Here is a 19,738-nt window from a genome sequence, read left to right as displayed (position 1 = left end):
CATGGGGAAATCTCCACCTGCAAACATCTGTATTTTATTTTATTTCAGAGAAAAGGTGAATAAGTGGCTGCAACAGCGTTTAGCTGCTGCAACAGGAAGCGAAACTGGAGGTCGTCGTGGGCAACACTTTTATGCCCGGACAGGTGTAATCTAGCAAACCAGAAACACCTGTGCAGCTGCTCCCGGTCCAAAGCACGACTACAGCAGCCAGCTCCGTCAGTTTGAGCTCCCGGTGAACTGCACACCTCACCTTTCAGCTGATGACTGAGCCGAAGATCTCAGGTGAGCAGCAACGATGGTGCTCAGTGGGGAGTGTTTACCTGAGTCCACCTTCAGCGCTGGATTTGATCCTGACCCTGTTTAACCCTCAGGCCTCATTGACAAAGACGTGTTAGCCGCAGGGGCCATGACGGCTCAGACGAAGCTGAGGCTCCAACCTGAGGCTCGAACCTGTCGCTGAGGGAACATGAGGACAGACCCGCCTGGACTGGGTGAGTGCTGCGGTTAATGCCAGGGACAGGGACACAGGGACACACAGGGACACCGGGACACAGAGACAGGGACACACCGGGACACCGGGACACACAGACACACAGACACACCGGGACACCGGGACACCGACCACCTCCTTCTCCTGAGCTGTGCGAAGCTTTTCACCTGAGTCACCACCCGCTGACGTCAGCATGAGGAAATAAAGGTGGAGGACAGTTTCACATAATGTCGAGATGTTGATGTAAAAATTAAATTAAAATAAAAACTGATCACCACTGTGTCACTGCCTCTGCACCCGCGACACTCAACACACCCGCGAAAACCTTGGACATAGAAGAAGAAGAAGAAGAAGAAGAAGAGCTACATGAGATGAAGAAGACTTGGACATTAAAGAAGAAGAAGAAGAAGAAGAGCTACATGAGATGAAGAAGACTTGGACATTAAAGAAGAAGAAGAAGAGCTGCGTTTGTGACGTAGAAGCCATTTAAACGTGACCAGGCCTCGCAGCTTTGTTACATTTGTCCCGGTGAGTTAATAAGTAACATTGTGATGAAATAAGTCTCTTACCTGTGAACAGGTGTGAACAGGTGTGAACAGGTGAGAACAGGTGAGAGTCTGCTCTGAGGGAAGTGACAGCTCGGCCTCGTTTAGCTTTTCATCAACAAGACGGGTCAGACCCGGACGGTACCGTTAGCCCACATACGCTGGGACAGCGTCGGTCAGCAGCCTAGAATCACGGCCGTCACCGTCTCCATGAACCTGTAAACGCTGCGGCAGCTCAGCCAGAAGCTCCAGGAGCTCCAGGAGCTTCAGGAGCTCCAGGAGCGACTCATACCAACACACCTCTAAAGGTGCGATGCTCTGTCTCAACCTTTCTGCTGTGTCAGTGTCACAGTGAATGAACAGCAGTTCAGCTGAAGAGCAGTTTATTCCACAGAGGTGTAAAATCAAAACAAAGATTAGAGGAAAGTCTGAAAATTAAACATAATTTTGTGTAGCAAGTCTCTGGTTTACTTATTCTTTACCTTGGCAATGATCCCACTGCACCCTGAGGGGGGCTCTGACCCCCCAGCTTGGAAACTACTGATCTAAGGCTGTTTGTGATTATTTGATACAGAAACTACCTCAACATGAGCACAGGACAAAAGACACAAGCTACCGTCATCCAAGGAAGCCAGAGCTCAGCGGAACAAGACGCCTCCCACTCTGCTCTCCTCTACCTTTTCCAAGAAGTTTCCAGGCTAGCGTCTCCTGTCCACAACAGTTTCCTTGACACAGATTCACCCGCCACATGGCTCAATGAGACGTCCAGGCCGGATCCTTTCATCGTTAACAAGGAGGAAGACAATGCACATTTATTTCAAGCCTTTAATAGTTCCTGCCACCACAGTTTGTCTCACAAGTTGCCTTATAATCAAGTGAACAAAGTGAAGGAGGAAAGTCATGGCAGCGACATAACAACTTTGGTTGAGCCACATTATGAATGTAACAGTCCCTGGAAAGTGCTGAGTCTGATCAACCTGCAGTGTGAGAGGCTCCTGCATCACAGAGATGCAGACGAGTCTGACTCTAGTTCACTATCATCCACCACAAAATTAGGCCATCGAACAGCCAAGTCATCGCCTGCTGCAGCAGACGTCACAGAGCAGGGAGTTCGGGGCAACAGTGTGAACGTCAAACACACTTCAAGGCCATCTCTTCTTATCTGCGGCAGGGGGGGCACTAATTACAAACCACAGTCCAGGGGGGGTTGTAGTGTTCAACCACAGAAAACAGAAAGAACAGAAATGGTTATAGCAGAGCTGGTGGAGGAAAACACATCAGCATCTTCTCAACCTCAACACATGGATGAAAGAGAGGTCAAGTTCAGTGTTAGCAGACAACTGGTGTGGAACCAGGAGAGGAAGAAGGATTGTTTCTCAGCTGAACAGGATTTTTTGAATGCTCCCCTCTCTGAAAATGCTTTGTCACAAGCACTTATCCCCAATGCATCCCTTAATACTCAGCTGACTCTTAATCCCAATGAAGATACAAGTGTAGCTCTGTCAAAGTCGGCACTAACACTAGACCACAATGCAAACATTGCTTTGACTGCAGAGCCTCCATGTGATAGCCAGCTGCCACCTCTGAGCGCCATCCTGCCTCCTTCACAATCAGCCCCACTCTTCTTTAGTGACACAGAGAAGTGTCTGTCACTCCCAAAAACAGATGACAAAGTCCCAGAGTGTCCACATGCTTCCATAGAGGAAGAATCCCCCCCAGCTGCACAACTGAAACTCTCGAGCTATAATGTGCCGTCTGCAACATTAAAACCAGGACTCAGGCCAGTGCAAAGGGAGGAAGTTTCTCCTCCATCTTCCCAGCAGTGGAAAACCAAGACCCCGAGAAAACAACCTCATCCCAGCCGGAGTGTTGACATCCAAGACCCGGACTTCCAGGGAGTGACGTTCAGGATGGGCACAGAGCTGGATGACAGCAGGGAGCAGTGTCGCCTCCTCATAACTTCAAAGTACAGGTACTGACAGATTTATTACATCTTTAGAAGATGGTGAAGTAAACTTAAATTACATTCACACACATTATCGGTGTCTGCTGCATGTTTACCCATCACAGCAAGGAGCTCTGCAAGAGTGTAAGAAAGCCACGACTGAGGACAAGGACATCCCAGAAATCCCTTAAAACTAGCAGCTCAGATGAGGAGAGTGACCCAACAACCGCCGTCTCCAGTGAGTAGCACCTGAGCTGTTCCATGAAACTGTGTTGACCTTCCTACAGACTCTCCAAGCAGCAATGTGGGGTCCTACAATTTAAAACAATTATCTTAAAACAAATACCTTGGTAATTAAATGTATATGAGTCATGTTGAGTCAAGTTAACTTTATTTATAGTACACATAACCACAAGTTTGTCTCTGAAATCTTTACAGTCTGTATAACATACAGTCTAATCACTTTAAAGAGTTTCAGGCACATGTTCAAATGTAAATGCTAATATATTGATTATAGTGTTAAAGTTTGATTAGACTGAAATCAACAGCAGCAGTAAAAATCATGCAGATTTTGTAGTTGTACAAAATACCAATTTCCTCCACTAGGTGGAGCAGCTGCATCAAACCATGCAAGTGGACAGCATCACTGATGACAGGTGTTACACATTAGATAAGTATTTAGGGAAATTGCTGTGTAAACATCCAAAGACAATAACTGGTATCATGGGAACGACCCTTAAGGCCGAGCAGTAAATGCAGAGAAGAGGAAGTAGAAATGGAATATAAATCCAACCATGTAATTTTTACTGTCAGCTGTGCTGCCAGTATTTTCAGTCGCTGTTTTTCCAGCAGCAGGAGAGTCAGTATTTACTCAAAGTCATTTTAGATTTGTTGCAGTGATTAACATCAGTTATCCCCGTTACATTTTAAATGAAAAACCTTTAAAAATGTGAACTTTGCATCTGATCCTCCTTTGGTTAATAAAAAAAAAAAAAAAACACAAACAAGTTTTTATCTCTAACACTCAGACACCAGACGGCTGAGACTCTTATCTGACACCACCAAGATATACAGCCTTATTCTGATATGTTAGCGACCAACTTGAAAATGCAACACAGATATTACAGTTACCTTTTACTCTCACCATTCACAGGAATGTGAAGTTGAATATCTTTTACAGATGAGAAGGTCCTCAACATTATTTGATGTTATTTAATAAAATAATGTACAACACCCTCAGGTCATACAGATATGTTATTGCTGAAATGTAGCATCAGTCCTCTGAAAACTTTTGGTTGCATAGTTCTTGCTTCTTTCAGTACAATTAACTCAGAATTACTGTAACACTAACTGAAAATGTGTTTCTTTAGAGGATAAAGTCTGTGCATCATGCTGCACCAGGAAGACCCCCATGTGGAGAGATGCAGAGGACGGGACCCCTCTCTGTAACGCTTGTGGGATAAGGTAGCTCATACTCACACTACTTGTTGTTAAATATTTTAAAAACATGTACATGAAGCTGAGTTTCAGATATCATTGATTTTAAATTTACAACACACACACATAGTTTATCTGTATGAGACTGATCACTGACACAGTAACGCTGCTTTTGGCTCATTGCCTGGTGAACTTCTCAGGTGGACTTGCCTGCAGTTTGCCCAGTTGTATGTGTTAAGGTGTCACACAGGTTGCATGAATGCACTAAAGTGAATTCATTTGCTGCCAGTTTTTCACCACACAAACTTTTGTCATTGCATGAGATTCATGCTACATGGTTTCATCAATTAATCTGAGGATATGAATCACTCCGTGTTATTGGATTAAGTTTTAACCTTCATAAATTGCTGCAGCAGATATAAACACAAATTTGCTTCTGAAAAGAGGAACGATGCTGTGCTGGATCAGTGTTACAGTGATCCTGGGTTGGAAACCCTTAACAGGGACATATACATGTCATAGATAAATACCAGCGTCCATCATGATTCCTCAACATTAAATATTTAAAAAGTAAGGACTTAAATCGCCCCTGTATTTTTTTTTTTAAATTTTTTTATTAAGGTATAAGAAGTACAGAGTGCGCTGTGTCAACTGCTGGCATATCCCTAGGAAAGAGGGCAACTCCAACTCATGCTGCCTCAAGTGTGGAAACTCGGTGAGGCTGACCTCAGCTCAGCGGAAACACACGGCTTAGGGAGCACACGCAGAGCAAAGGTTTTTACGTCCACAGGTGACAGAGCTGTGCACACACACTTGCACACACCGGTTCAAGACTGTGTACTCTCTGCTCCTTCGTCCTCTACGCTTCACTTCAGATGTGAAAGCAAAAACAAAGGACCAGTACTGACCTCTTGTATTTTACTTGACTCAGGGTATTTAATTTAGTTTCACTGCGACCATGTTGCAGCTCAGGCAACAGAACTCATTGACTTTATCTCTGTGGTTGCTCTCAAGGTGCTGCATGAATCACAGGAAAACATAAACAGGTAAAAAACCTAAAACATAGGCAAAAAGGAAAAAAATTAATAAAAAGGGTGGATGTCAGAAAATGATCTGTACTTATGTTTCTGCACTGATCCTGTTTGTGCTGCCTAACCTGTATCTAGCATGAGACGAGCTTGTACAGTGAAGTGGGTTGTTTTTCTACACACAGGGATATACTGAGCACACAGGCCCAGTTTGTAGCAGAGCTGAGAATCATTTGGGACAAATAAATGGGATACTGTAGTGCTACTACAGGGACTAGACCCATTCAGTGGAAAGTTTAGTCATAACTGTCAACGGTTTTCATCTAAATAGCTTCAGTGTTGCTTGTGTGTGACGGTCGGCAGTACCTGACAGCTGCAATAGAAAGTTATTTCTGTACGGGACCAAAAACTGCAACCTGAGCTGAGTGCTGCGTTCATGGTTATTAACTGCCAAACAATTTACTTCTCTTGACCTGACAGCAACACCGTCTGCCAAGTTCAGTAGACTTATATTTAGTTACACAAGTTAAATTAAGTTATTTATCTTTGTTGTCTTTGTCATCATTTCTAATTGTGGTTGTTTTCGGGGGTTGTTTTTTCTTGGTGTTTATTTGGGTTGTTGCTGGTTGAACTGGTGCACAGATTTTCTGATTTCTGCGAAGGGAAAAAGCTTTTCTGTGAACTTGCATGGGGTTTGGTCTGTATTAAAATCTGTATGAAACATCCAGTTTGTTTCATGGCTCTTTGTGTGTGTAGCTACAGAGGTAGGGCCCAGACTTGATATAAATACTCTTATTAAAATAATGCAATGATTATAAGATGGTATAATAGTTTTAGTGGGTACATATGTCACATTAAACTATAGTGAGAGTTACAGGGAAGAATTGTTCATTAAGGAGACTTCCCACAGTTTCCTCAGCCCACCCTGCAGCACTGGCCTGTGTGTGCCAAGTGGGTGGCCTCACATGGACTGATACAGTGCAGCTATTATTTCAAAATGGATTACGTCTTCTTATTTGAAACAGCCAGAGAGAGAAAAAGTTGCCTCTCACCATGAGCCAAACCATCCAGCAACGAGGAACACGGAGGAAATGAGCGTTGTGCGAGCCAAAAACGAGGAGAAACAAGCTCAATAAAATTAATGTGCTTGTTTAGTTTTTACATTAAACATATTTCAGTCTAAAACTGTTTCACCTGCTGGGCTCATTTCAGCATCAGGTTTAAACCACAAGAAACCATCATAGAAAGTAAATGAGTTACTCAAGTACTGAGCTTCAGTTCAGTTTTGCAGTCCTTGCCACTTGTACTCAGCTGCATTTATGTGACAGTAACTGAAACTGTCACAGTGGATAAAACTTTTATCACTTTGATTAATTGCTACAGATTAAACTACCTAGTTGTATATAAAGAAGTTCAAACTGGCTCCACATTAAATACACCATGAAAAAGCTGCAGGTGTATGTTGGTTATTTTAATAGGCCTACAATAATATATTATTAGTGTTAGTATTATTGTATTATTATTAGAACCTGACTATGTTCGGGCCGTTCTGCTTCATATTCTTTTATTTTGCTTTTTTTTATTTTACTACATAAGCTTTTTGAATGTAGGACTTTTCTTACAGTCTGGTTATTCTTGATTAACATCTGAATAATTAATACCACTGCTAATCAATACACACTTCCAATAAGTACTTATGGGTACAGCGACCCTTCACGTCAGCTCACGTCTGTCCGGACCTTCAGGATGTGAACCCTCGGGCTCAGCTGCTCCAGGCTCGTGTCTGTGGTTGATTTGATGAGACTTCGCGGGAGGAGGAGGCGGGAGTTTTACAGGGGGGGGGGGGGGGGGGCTGAAGAGTCGCAGTCAGATGCGCAACTTTTTGTGAATGAAAACGGAGGAGCGGGTTTGCGCCTGCTCTGCCCCACACGGGACCATGACCTTGGACTGCGCACTCATGGAGGAGACGGACGGTGGCGGTGGGGCGGCGGGCGGCACATGTGTGTCACTGTCGGACGAGACCAGTCCTGCAGCGCGGGGGGGGGCCTCTACCGTCCGGCTGCAGGATGCTCCATGTGAGAGAACCGCCGCGGCGAAGCCCCCGTACTCATACATCGCTCTCATCACCATGGCCATCCTGCAGAGCCCCCAGAAGAGGCTGACCCTCGGCGAGATCTGTGGTTTCATCAGCCAGCGCTTTGTGTATTACCGGGAGAAGTTCCCCGCCTGGCAGAACTCCATCCGACACAACTTGTCTCTAAATGACTGCTTCGTCAAAATGCCCCGGGAGCCCGGGGACCCCGGGAAGGGAAATTATTGGACCCTGGATCCCATGTCGGCCGATATGTTCGAAAACGGGAGTTTTCTTCGGCGGAGGAAACGCTTCAAGAGGCAGCAGGTTTATCTGGAACCGCTGAAGGAGTCGAGGGCGCAGGAGCGCAGCCTGGTGCCGGTGTGCCCGCTCCTCGGGCCGCACAGGATGGCCTCTTGTCTCCGGGGGCCCGACCTGTGCTCCGAGCTGGGCCCAGGAAGCCGCTTAAACTCGCTCACTGGGTCCGACGTCCCACCTGTGCGCAGCCTCATACCTGCGCTCTCCTCGCTCCTCTCCAAGAGTTTCCCCTCTTGTTTAACCCTCGGACATCTGGACCCGGGGCTGGACCCGGGGCTGGACCCGGGGCTGGACCCGGGACGCTGCGCCGTCGTCCCCGCTTTGGCTCCAAACTCCTCGTTCCTGCCTCCGGTGTCGCTGCACGGAGTGATGGGCCTGCCCCGCTACCCTGTGGCTCAGCTGTCCAGTCTCCCCACCGGGATCATGAAACTGTCTAATTTAACTTAATGTTCTGAGGACGCTGCAGCCTTTTTCACTCAGCCTCTGAATGAACTCCCAGCTACTTCATAGCGAATAAGCAGGTTTTGGCCCACAGCAAACAGGCCCGTGTGCCTCCAGCAGTGTGTTTGCTTGAAGCAAATGATTTTGCAGTTGTTATTTTTTTTGTTTTTTTCTCAGCACTTAAATATTTTAAATAAACATGATTGGATTTGCACCGTGTCTGTGCAATTTGAATTTAATGTCACAGGGTTTGTCATTATCATAGACCCAAATAAATAGCTTTTAATTTAACCCATGTTCTTAGCTACACTTTTACACTTGATTGGCTGTTTTTCATGTGTTTTTTTTTTTTTTTAATTTCTGCAAATTCAAGTGCACCACAAAAAGAAAAATCACACAATATAAATTAGGCTGCAGATCCCATATTCCTAATATACTTGTATACAGATGATAGTGATAATAATATAATATTATTATTATTATTATTATTATTATTATTATTATTATTATTATTATTATTAATAACAGGCTATTATAATGATTGAAACCTACTCAGTGTGCTGATGTGTCAGATGTTCAGCTCAGGCTAATGTTGACCGTATCAAACAGACCTGTAGAACCTGTCCTGGGCTGGTTTGAAGACAGAAATAGAAATTGATTTTATAGAACTATAAAGACACATAAGCAGTAAACTGTACTGAAGGATCAGAGGATCATCATCATTATGCAGATGGATCTTTCTGATTGATGCATTTTGTCATTCATGTTGTCATAGAGTTTAAATGTAAGATGCATCAAGCTCCTGCGTTTTTTTTTATCAGAGCAGTGGAAGTCAGAAAGTACAACTTCTATAATTTATTAAAAGTTGGTATCTGTATGTGTAAGAGATTTTAGTGTGAAACAAATGGAAAATTAACTTAAGCAATGAAAATATGTTTGACATTAACAAGCAGTGTGATGGCTTAATGAGATATTAGAACAAACCTTACATGCAGTATTGGTAATTATCACACATTTTCTTCTGTTTTTCAGGCTTCAAATTTGACCTTTTATTCAGAACATCTTGAAGCATGTGAAGGTGCAAGGTTATTTTAGTCCAGCAACATAAGTGAAACACATATTTGCAGTTTTATACAGTTGTGCATGTTTTTACAGTTTGAGAAATACAGTCAGTTTCAGGATGTAGGTTTTTTTTTGGCACTATAGTTACTTTTATCCACTCTAGAAGGACACTGGCTAAATATGTGGAAGAAATCTCTCCCAGGATTTAGCTGCTGGCGAAGGTGTGATGTGGTTCATAGCAGATCTTTTGCCATCTGCAAACAGTTGGTTTCCACCTAAATAACCCCTACGAGGGCCGTTTGCTTTTCCTGGCACGCTTAGTCATATTTGATTTTTATTCAATTACAACACACACATATGCTCACAGTCCTGTTTCCCTCTCTGGAAAACAAATGTATCTCCACTGAGTGTGGCCCATTAAAGTCAGTCAGTGAGGTTTGAGCCACAGCCCCACAGACGAGCTGAAGCATGAGCCCTATGATGGAGAGTGTGTGTTTGAAGACCCCTCTCCGATCTCTAAAACTTATTTATGTATATGTCTATACAGAAAGAAAAAGCCTTGGAAACAATGGCCTAGTGGAAGAAAGGAAAAAAACCCCAACTTTATTCATGATGAAAATAAAATGCTCATCATGTGTCAAAATTATGATATATTGAATTATAGTATGAAATATAAAGTAAAATGTTTCATTTACTATTTGATAATTTTTATTTGGTAAATGAAAAAGTTGACATTTTATTTCATAATTTCAATTTTACCAACAGCATTTTTTTTTTTTTAAATCATGGCTAACTTCTAATTATTTTTTTCTTTTCCTTCTGGAAATGGGGCTTCCATACAAAAGACAAAGAAAGTGGGGGAAACATTTGGCTGATAGGGAATGGAAACCAATTTACTTTCACAGAAAACGTTTCATCCAAACAGCCGTGGTCAGAAATGCTCAAAGGATCCTGGGCCCTCTTTCAGCGCTGGTGGATGTGTGATGGGGACAAATGTGTCTGATAGTCAGGGCGAGACAGCAACAGCAGAAAATGAGAGGACTGCCGCTACAGTCCTATTTTCTCCAGCTGTGTTCAACAGCAGGCACTGAAAACGGCCAAAGCAGAGAGCCTGAGACATGATGTAATTATAATAACACATTGGAGAATTTGTCTTGGTGCGTTTCTGTGCTTTGTTCTGTTTTGCATGTGTGTTCACTCTCACCGCCCATCTCCCAGAAAACTAGTGTATTTGTCAACACACGACGCACACGGGAAAGATCCACAGTTGGACTTTGAGGAAAAGAAAACTGCACCAGGAGCAAACATCTGGAGCGCCACATTTTTAATGAAGGGACATTTGGTTTCAGTGTTTTCTGCTTGGTTTCTTGTTCCACCTGAACACTTAACATGACCTATAGATTAGCAAATGCATACTGTATTTTATTACTATCCTATGGCTTCTGGTCAGTCCACTCCGTGTCAGTAGTGCTTTCCAGGTAGTCACAGGAACATATGTTATCAACACTAAGAGTCTAATGCCATGGTGGCTCTGGGGCCGCAGGCACAGCGGTGCTTTGAGATAAAGTCAGCATGGCAACATGCTGATGTACAATTTGTACCATGGTCACGAGCTTATATTAGCATGGTAGCATGCTAACATTTGTTATTAAAAATAAATAAAAGAAATTGAATGCTCAACTTCATCTGCACGCTGAGGTTGTTGGTTACTTTGAGCACTGCTGTGTTTTTGGTGGAAGTGTGTATATGGATGTACTGCACAGCTTCCACCACCAGGTGATGCTTTTGATTTATCAAATCAAGGCAAATCAAATCAAATCACTCTGCCTACATTGAGCTCGGCTGAACTGCACACTGCAGTGAGGGGTAGTACTTGGATGTTGTTGCTAAATGAAATGTGAAGGGATCATAAAAGCTCCTACATTTCATTCCAAAGGGAAGATTATTGTGTTTATCTTCCTGGAAATCTGTCTACTAGTCAAGATAAATGTGACAATCATGACACCAGACAAAAATTCAGGGGCTCACCACGCCATTCAAAAATATTATGGTTCACGGTAGTCAATCCAACAACTGAGATATTTCAGTGATGGACTGACCGACAGATCAACATCAGCATCCCTAGAGCTGTGGCCAAAAACAAACAGTAAACGATTAAAGCCCTCAGCTGACACTCACAGTTATAGCAGTCTGCTCTGTACGTCAGTCCACTGGTGTGGTCTCACTTTACATTTGAAAGCCTGTAGACTAACTTGTTCCCAATTAGATCCAAGACAAGTGGAGCTGCTCTTGAATGCAGCATCTTTGGCTGCAAGTGTTTACAGGAAATGCCCATCCCCAGTAAAGTGCCTTGAGGTAATGTATGATTGATTTGACACTGTACAAAGAATATATCAATCTTGTCCTGTAGTGAAGAAACAGCCTACTGCACCAACAACTTGTTTAATAGGACATAGTTATTTCTCCAATTCAGCCTGTTTTCCCATTAAAAGCAGGAAACAGAAGTTTCTCTTCTGTTAAATCATTGATGTTGTGCAAGGTCACACTTCACAAGAACTGCCTCAAAACTCAGGTCACACAGATTAAAATGAACAAATTCACATTCATATTTTACCATTTTGAATTTTGAACTATGTTCGTGGTCCCAAACAATGAACTAGTTCACACTCATTTCATTAGTTTTATTTTTTACTGTGAGTAAATGTTTTACCACTTTAACACTTTTTCACATCATCAATGAAAGGAAATCCCCTTCATTTAAAATGAAAGGGGAAGTTAGGCATCCACGGGTGTATGGTTGTTTGCTTTTTCGCCATGAGCTACAGATATATGAGCAAGTTACAGATCAATACCACTCTCAAGTCTCATGAGTATGGAGCCAGAGCCAGGAAACAGGGAGCTTATCTTAGCATCAGGATTATAAACATGGGGAAGCAGCAAACCTGGCTCTGTCCAGAGTTCAGAACCCTTCCTGCCAGCACAACTAAAGCTTATCATTAACATGTTGTGTATAGTTCTTTTAATCTGAACATGAACAGAAATATAAAACCCCAAATCAACCAGACACAGGGACTTCCTGAAGACCTCTTGTGCCTGTGACACAGAGACTCCAGTGAACCAGACTTACTAAAATTAATTTATTGATAATGTCAACATTTATAATGCAGCTCTGCCTGAATAACAGGTTCATTCAATTTAAATTTAATGAACTGATTTAATACTTTAATGGATTTATTGACTGATTATGAATGTTCATGATAAAGGACTTGATAACTCATGAGCCATCATTGACTAATAACCTATGACCTATTGCTGCTAGCTGAAGCTAGTGATTCTGCTTGGTCTTAGTTCAGTGTTTGATACCGTTTGATTCCTTTTTTCAGTAGTTGTTGGTGAAGCCTCCTTTTCAGGGGCCCCTCTGACCTGTGGTTTTCCCAAGGCTCCATCCTTGGCCCCTTGTCGTTCTGTGTTTACAAGACCACATCATTATCTGACCTGTTCTGGCCTTCCTTCACTGGCCAGTCTTGGAATTGATTTTTAGATGTTACTTATCACTTTTAAAGCACTTCCTGTCTTGGCTCTGAGCTATGCTGGTGAACTGCTGCTTCCCTTTGAGGCACAGCGCAGCCTCAGATCCCGGCAAGTCCTGGATCAAGACTGAAGGTGACTAGGCTCTTGCACTCAGGGCCCCTCAGCTCCGGAGCTCCGTGCCTGATGATGTGAGACCTGCAGAATCACTGATGCCTTTTAAATCACTTTTTTAAACTTGAGGAAACTTAAAAACTTCTTTAAAAAGTCACTTCTTACTCTGCTTTACAATATTATTTGTCTTTATTATTATTTGTCTATTTGATTATTTCATCATTTGTAATCTGAATGTTATTAATATATTTAATGTCTTGTATAGGTATTTTCTTCACTCTGTGTAGGTTGATTCTAATGTTGATTCTGATGTTTGTGTTGAATGTTTTTAACTGACGTTTTTCTATGTAAAGCATTTTGTAACTTAAGTGTTAAATACAGATTATTATTACTAATATTTAATAAAGTGTTGACTTAAAGAGTAGTAATCTGTGAATGATGGTGGAGTCCTGCATGGTTCAACACTTTATTAATAAAATGTTTTTCAGTTCAGTAACAGTAACAGTTCAACATGCCACATTAAAGCCTCTTATGAGGAAAACAAGATATTTGTCAAATAAAACGGATTATTTCATTGCTCCAGATCTGATTATGGATTATTTTCTATATGGATAAGTTTTCATATAATGACACTTAACATTTTTATCGTTGAACATTATTTCAGGTTACAACAGATTTACAGAAAAATCAACTACTTCGTGTCTGAGAGAGTAGTGATCTTGATGAATGTCATTTTGTCTTCTACATATCCTGCAAATACTCTCCAATGCCTTTCTTGATGTGGTCGTAGCTAAAGACCACACAGGCTATCTGCTCAGTTTCTGTCTTCTCCCCACGCTCCATTAGACATACAAACCAACCGTGATCAATGTAAACCAGGTCTGAGTAACCACTGGGTCCATAGTTAATGATCCAGGGTTTGCTCCATGCTTTTGGATCCTGTGGGGATTTGTTCAGATACACTCCTAAATCAATTCTTCTGCACTTATCACTTGGGTGAGTGAAGAGCAGCCACTTGTTTTTATTCTGGCTTTGGTCACTCTTTGTATTTGCATCTTCACTCTGAGCTGGAAAGGAGATCACACTTCCCTGACAACCTTTACCTGTTTCAACAAGTGTTGAAGGACAACTCAGTTTGGAAAATTGATGCCCATCAATTTCACTGACAGCTTCCACTCGATTGCCGCCCTGACTGCGGGCGTTGCAGTAGATGAAGCTTTTGTCTCCTTCATCAAAAAACTCTGCCATTTCACATTCAATTGATTCTGTTGGAAGCATTTTGCCAAACTGCCAATGGTCACCACAATCATCACTGTACAGGGCAAGTGCATGTGGATCACCCTTCTTAGCATAACCATAAACAGGAACGATCAATCTACCCCCCTTCATTTGAAGACCATGGCCTGGACCAACAGCAAACGTGGCCCAGTTCTTAATTTCCTCCAGTGACTCTGTCAAATCTGTGAAGTTGCTCCAACTTTGTCCAAGATCCTCACTCGTGATGTAGCAGAGACGGGCCTTGTTGGTGCAGTTTTGTATCTGCCACCGTTCTTCAACAGTGCCTTCAACACAGATGAAGAACAGGAAGAGCATTTTGTTGTTCTCCTCATACACTGGGCAGGGGTTCATACTACGGTGTCCTTCAATCTGGGCCTCTTCCACTGGTTTGAAGTCCGACCACTAGAAAAGACATCATTCAGAGGTGTGTGAACAAAACAGAGCAGCTCTGATGGAGATGAAAATAATACTGTATTTCACATGGAATTCACACATGAAATAATTGCTGGGGTTGATTACCTCAACTGTCTTCACACCAGGAGAGTCCTCCCTCAGCTTTCCTGTTTTCATGACCAGCTTCTCTGCAGTGGAATCAGCTGCAGTCCTCCGCTGCTCTGCAAAGGCCAGAAGAGTTTCACTCTCTCTTTCGTGGAAAAGAGCAGGAATCCTGTACACATGTCCTTGGTGAGATTTAAAGACAGTTTGTTTGAATCTATGTGGTTGGGAGTCCGTTAAAGTGACTTTGCTCATGGTCGGAGTCCGTGTATTCAGGTCTCTCCCCTGAGAGACTTGGGTAAAGTTGGAAAGAGATTCACAGAGTCGAACTTCTCTCAGAACTGAGACGCTGTTGAGGCACAAACAGCGGCTCCGTCCTGTCGCGCTGCGGGAGACAACGAGCTGCAGCCCAGTTTCAGTCAAAGCGGACCGTCCTCGGTGCTGGAAATCACGTGAGCCAGTGAGCAGGGACCGTCTGCAAGGTGCAAAACGGAAAACACTTACTACACAAATATTCAATAACTTCTGTCTTATACACTGTAGTGTCACAAAAATCATGTCAGACATTAACGGGTACCTGCTGGGAATCTGTGAATATCTTTAACACTGCCCCCGAGTCAGTGTTAATCTGCCAAGTACTGACCGATGTAACCTGATATGACCTGATATAAACTGATATAACCTGATATAACCTGATATGACCTGATATGACCTGATATAAACTGATATAACCTGATATAAGCTGATATGACCCTGCAGGTTTACAGTCCCTGGTAATAGAAAAGTTATGTCTTTATGAAACTTTCACATTTCTATTAACTACATGATCACAACTGTGGCCAAAGAAGTGTTTGAGGTTCATAGCTGTAATCAGGCATGACCTTTATGCAATTATAGGCAAAAGTACTACACTATTATGCTAAATATATACTACACTACTGTACTATATATACACTATACTCCATTGTTGTTTCTCATGTTGAGGCCTACATGTGTTTGAAATGTCTAATATTCTAAATATCTGGAAACTATTCTGTAATTAACATTATTGACAGATGGGATGTATATAAAATAAAGAAATGATCTCAGTTACAGTATTTGACTGTATTATAAAGCCTGCTCAGTGCCCTAATTACAACCAATCTAGTCCTTTTTACCAGTCTAAATGTCTTTAAAGCAGCAATACAACCTTTAAAAGGCATTTTTTTCACTTGCCAAAAAGGGACTGCAGCTCCTACCTCAAGACAGTATCTGCCTCAAATGGCTTGATTTCATTCACGAGGGTTAAATTCGGCTAATTATAGTTCATCCAGTCCTTTTACCTTTTGAATTATCTTTAAATACAATACACTTTTTCACTCGCCACAAAGTGATGCTGCATCTATTCTGTGGCTGAAAGGTTGTTTCTGCCTCTAAATATCTTGATTTAATTTGTAAAGACAAGACATTGTTACTGAATGTTTTCAGCCTCCGACCCAGCTTACTTACCTCATAACCACAAAGATAACATTTTATGAGTCCTCTGTCTTGTTACACAGGAAATATGTACACTATATGTCAATATGCTTGAAAGCACTATTGGTTTGTGTCATGTATCCTACACACATATCATTCATATGTGCAAAATAGGATATCTTAAAAAACACAGGGACTGAAGAACATGCTGATAAAAACTTTGTCCATATGTAGGCTAGTGTTTATTATTGTGTTACTATGACAAACGTCTGCTATACCTCATAAAAAGTAATTTTACCTCAAACCATAATATTTCCATCATCATAGCCAGTTTGTTTTTGTACCTAATCAGGTACAATGTCGGGTTCTTAGATACAGTTTTCAGTTTTTACCATGTCCTGTCTTTTTATATATGTCCTGTTTTTGACTTCACTAACTCTCCCTCTTGTTTCAGATTCACTTCCTGTCTTTATGTGTGTCTTGCAGTTGTCTGCCCTGCCCTAATGTGCTGCACTTGTGTCCTAGTGTATTTAGTCTGCGCCCACTCCCCTTGTGCCAGTTTGTCTTTGTCCCTTTGTGACAGTACTTCCAGCCCTATCACCCAGTGTTTGGCCTTTAGTGTGCGACTGTTGCTCAGTTATGACCTCGACTCAGCCTCCTCCTTTTGGACCTGTCTGCCTTGTGCGTTTTGCTCTCCTGTGTACTGACATTTTGCTAAATAAAGAAACTCAGATTTTTGGAAACCCTCGTCCATCGCACATTTGAGGCTTTTCATTGTGGTATGAAGTTCTTGACACCTAAACCTACTCAAACCTCAAACAAAGCAGTGAATCAAAAAGCAGTTTTACTTTTGAAACAGAAATATAATAATGTGTTTCTTTATAGGCGCAGGCCAACGAGGTTTTTTGTCAAGGTCTTGTTGGTCTATTCTGATGCTGTGAGTTGGGACACATCCAGTTTCACTGGATTAAAGTCAAATATATTTGTACAGTTATTGTTTGTTTTAAATGGATCCAACACTTAATATCCTCAACAGCTGTAAAGAGGATTCAGAGCAGTAGTTTTACTTGGTGAAGTTATTCCCTATCAAACATGACACTTTACTTTGAAGCCTCGTATGAGGAAAACAAGATGTCGCCTACTTTGTCTTAGCTACTGAGAAAAGGTGTCATGCAAAATAAATCAGATGATTTAATAGATCTAGAAACTGATTGTGGATCATTTTCTATATGGATCAATTTTCCAATAAGGACACTTACTAACTGTTATTGATTATACAACTTATTGTCATATTAAACCATTACAGCCATTTTCTTTCACCTGAACGTTCATCTGGACTCAAGGACAAATTGATTACATTTTGGTGGTCAAAGGTCAAAGGTCAAGGTCAGTATGACATCACATAACACTTTTTAGCCATTACTCAAGACTTCACACACCAATTATGACAAAATTTAACACAAATGGTTCATATTTTATGTGACTCTGCATAAACAGGGATGTAATCTGAAATTAGTCTGAGTTGTGGATGCGTACAAACACAAGGTTTTTTTTTTAAACAGAAATGTTCATTAAATTATTATTCAAAACACTAGTCAAGACAGCGTTTATGATTCCATTTATTTGTTAAAATGTATTTTGTTCCTTACATTTCAAAATCAACACAAAATGTGTGTAAATACAGAGTCTTGATAATTACACTTACACACAGGATAACATGTCAGCACAGTATCATACATCATTTCATGGTTGTTAGAGCTGAAATCTAAATGAAAATAGCAATTTAAAGTTAATTGTACTTTTACATGTCTGTTAATCATTTTAATGGTTGGAGCTTGTAAATGTAACTTTGATTGTAAATCATTATCCAAAGACGTTATATATTCATCAGTTGTAAATAGGATTTCAGTGCAGTAGTATTACTTGTATTGAACAGCAGGTTACTTTGAAGTCTTAATGTGGAAGCTAAAATGTCATTCATGGTGTAATGACAGGGAAAGGCGTCATGTCAGTTAAAGACAATGGATATTTACTCTCCAATGCCTCGCTTGATGTGGTCGTAGCTAAAGACCACACAGGCTATCTGCTCAGTTTCTGTCTTCTCCCCACGCTCCATTAGACATACAAACCAACCATGATCAATGTAAACCAGGTCTGAGTAACCACTGGGTCCATAGTTAATGATCCAGGGTTTGCTCCATGCTTTTGGATCCTGTGGGGATTTGTTCAGATACACTCCTAAATCGATTCTTCTGCACTTATCACTTGGGTGAGTGAAGAGCAGCCACTTGTTTTTATTCTGGCTTTGGTCACTCTTTGTATTTGCATCTTCACTCTGAGCTGGAAAGGAGATCACACTTCCCTGACAACCTTTACCTGTTTCAACAAGTGTTGAGGGACCAGTAACATTAAAATCACGTCCATTACTGTCACTGACAGCTTCCACTCGATTGCCGCCCTGACTGCGGGCGTTGCAGTAGATGAAGCTTTTGTCTCCTTCATCAAAAAACTCTGCCATTTCACATTCAATTGATTCTGTTGGAAGCATTTTGCCAAACTGCCAATGGTCACCACAATCATCACTGTACAGGGCAAGTGCATGTGGACTAGTGCAGCAACTTTTTATACAACAACAGAATGAGTTACAGTTGGAAGGATAAAAATAAACAGGAACGATCAGTCTACCCCCCTTCATTTGAAGACCATGGCCTGGACCAACAGCAAACGTGGCCCAGTTCTTAATTTCCTCCAGTGAGTCTGTCAAATCTGTGACGTTGCTCCAACTTTGTCCAAGATCCTCACTCGTGATGTAGCAGAGACGGGCCTTGTTGGTGCAGTTTTGTATCTGCCACCGTTCTTCAACAGTGCCTTCAACACAGATGAAGAACAGGAAGAGCATTTTGTTGTTCTCCTCATACACTGGGCAGGGGTTCATACTACGGTGTCCTTCAATCTTGGCCTCTTTCACTGGTTTGAAGTCCGACCACTAGAAAAGATATCATTCAGAGGTGTGTGAACAAAACAGAGCAGCTCTGATGGAGATGAAAATAATACTGTATTTCACATGGAATTCACACATGAAATAATTGCTGGGGTTGATTACCTCAACTGTCTTCACACCAGGAGAGTCCTCCCTCAGCTTTCCTGTTTTCATGACCAGCTTCTCTGCAGTGGAATCAGCTGCAGTCCTCCGCTGCTCTGCAAAGGCCAGAAGAGTTTCACTTTCTCTTTCGTGGAAAAGAGCAGGAATCCTGTACACATGAGATTTGAAGACAGCATGGGGTTGGGCGGCCATAGTTGGTTTCTGAGGAAAAATAATCACTCAACAGATAAGGAAGAGAGATTTGCAGTATGTGTCAAAGGAGAGATCACTGTCCAAGTATACACCTAGTTTTCCTTCTGGGGTTTTATAAGGCTGGGAGCTGCAGTTTGTGAGAGAGGGAGGGGTCTCTGTTTTTTTGCGTCAGCCAAGAATTCATTGTCTTCATTTCTGAAGAAATGACTCAGAAATAACTGTTTGCTGAGGAAATG

General features: G+C 41.8%; 3 protein-coding genes across 5 annotated transcripts; 1 reads left to right on the top strand and 2 right to left on the bottom strand.

The window, feature by feature from the left end:
• Nucleotides 1–2: 2 nt before the first annotated feature.
• zglp1 (zinc finger GATA like protein 1) lies at nucleotides 3–8,489 on the top strand. 3 transcript variants are annotated; one of them, XM_071473318.1, is made up of 6 exons: nucleotides 3–282; nucleotides 372–491; nucleotides 1,610–3,007; nucleotides 3,106–3,218; nucleotides 4,351–4,444; nucleotides 5,039–8,489. In XM_071473318.1, exon 6 carries the CDS (start codon nucleotides 7,334–7,336, stop codon nucleotides 8,279–8,281), a length of 948 nt encoding a protein of 315 aa, XP_071329419.1. In that variant the 5' UTR covers nucleotides 3–282; nucleotides 372–491; nucleotides 1,610–3,007; nucleotides 3,106–3,218; nucleotides 4,351–4,444; nucleotides 5,039–7,333; the 3' UTR covers nucleotides 8,282–8,489. The 3 variants fall into 3 exon arrangements, with proteins under 3 accessions (XP_071329419.1, XP_071329417.1, XP_071329418.1); XM_071473316.1 differs by having other exon boundaries at nucleotides 5,039–6,172; XM_071473317.1 differs by lacking the exons at nucleotides 3–282; nucleotides 372–491 and adding an exon at nucleotides 870–1,018 and having other exon boundaries at nucleotides 5,039–6,172.
• Nucleotides 8,490–13,432: 4,943 nt separating this feature from the next.
• On the bottom strand, nucleotides 13,433–16,294 carry LOC139615404 (sialidase-3-like). Its single transcript, XM_071473324.1, has 2 exons — nucleotides 14,777–16,294; nucleotides 13,433–14,659 (listed from the first exon to the last, which is right to left on the bottom strand). Exons 1-2 carry the CDS (start codon nucleotides 15,317–15,319, stop codon nucleotides 13,721–13,723), a joined length of 1,482 nt encoding a protein of 493 aa, XP_071329425.1. The 5' UTR covers nucleotides 15,320–16,294; the 3' UTR covers nucleotides 13,433–13,720.
• A 1,514-nt stretch (nucleotides 16,295–17,808) lies between these two features.
• On the bottom strand, nucleotides 17,809–19,632 carry LOC139615405 (sialidase-3-like). The gene is made up of 2 exons (XM_071473325.1): nucleotides 19,311–19,632; nucleotides 17,809–19,193 (listed from the first exon to the last, which is right to left on the bottom strand). The coding sequence occupies exons 1-2, from the start codon at nucleotides 19,500–19,502 to the stop codon at nucleotides 18,237–18,239; spliced, it is 1,149 nt and encodes a 382-aa protein (XP_071329426.1). The 5' UTR covers nucleotides 19,503–19,632; the 3' UTR covers nucleotides 17,809–18,236.
• Between the last annotated feature and the right edge of the window lie 106 nt (nucleotides 19,633–19,738).

The sequence above is a fragment of the Trachinotus anak genome, unplaced genomic scaffold, assembly GCF_046630095.1.
Source record: "Trachinotus anak isolate AG129_WGS33_773 ecotype Australia unplaced genomic scaffold, CSIRO_AGI_Tana_v1 ptg000049l, whole genome shotgun sequence".
Taxonomy (NCBI): Eukaryota; Metazoa; Chordata; class Actinopteri; order Carangiformes; family Carangidae; genus Trachinotus; species Trachinotus anak.
This window is presented reverse-complemented; position numbering and strand designations above follow the sequence as displayed.

Coding starts and splice junctions, on each gene's coding strand:
- LOC139615405 (XM_071473325.1), bottom strand. CDS start 19,502: ATGGCCGCCCAACCCCATGCTGTCTTCAAATCTCATGTGTACAGGATT. Junction 19,194..19,310: donor CTGGTGTGAAGACAGTTGAG/GTAATCAACCCC, acceptor TATCTTTTCTAG/TGGTCGGACTTCAAACCAGT.
- LOC139615404 (XM_071473324.1), bottom strand. CDS start 15,319: ATGTCTGACATGATTTTTGTGACACTACAGTGTATAAGACAGAAGTTA. Junction 14,660..14,776: donor CTGGTGTGAAGACAGTTGAG/GTAATCAACCCC, acceptor TGTCTTTTCTAG/TGGTCGGACTTCAAACCAGT.
- zglp1 (XM_071473316.1), top strand. CDS start 1,623: ATGAGCACAGGACAAAAGACACAAGCTACCGTCATCCAAGGAAGCCAG. Junction 3,219..4,350: donor CCCAACAACCGCCGTCTCCA/GTGAGTAGCACC, acceptor GTGTTTCTTTAG/AGGATAAAGTCTGTGCATCA. Junction 4,445..5,038: donor TGTAACGCTTGTGGGATAAG/GTAGCTCATACT, acceptor TTTTTTATTAAG/GTATAAGAAGTACAGAGTGC.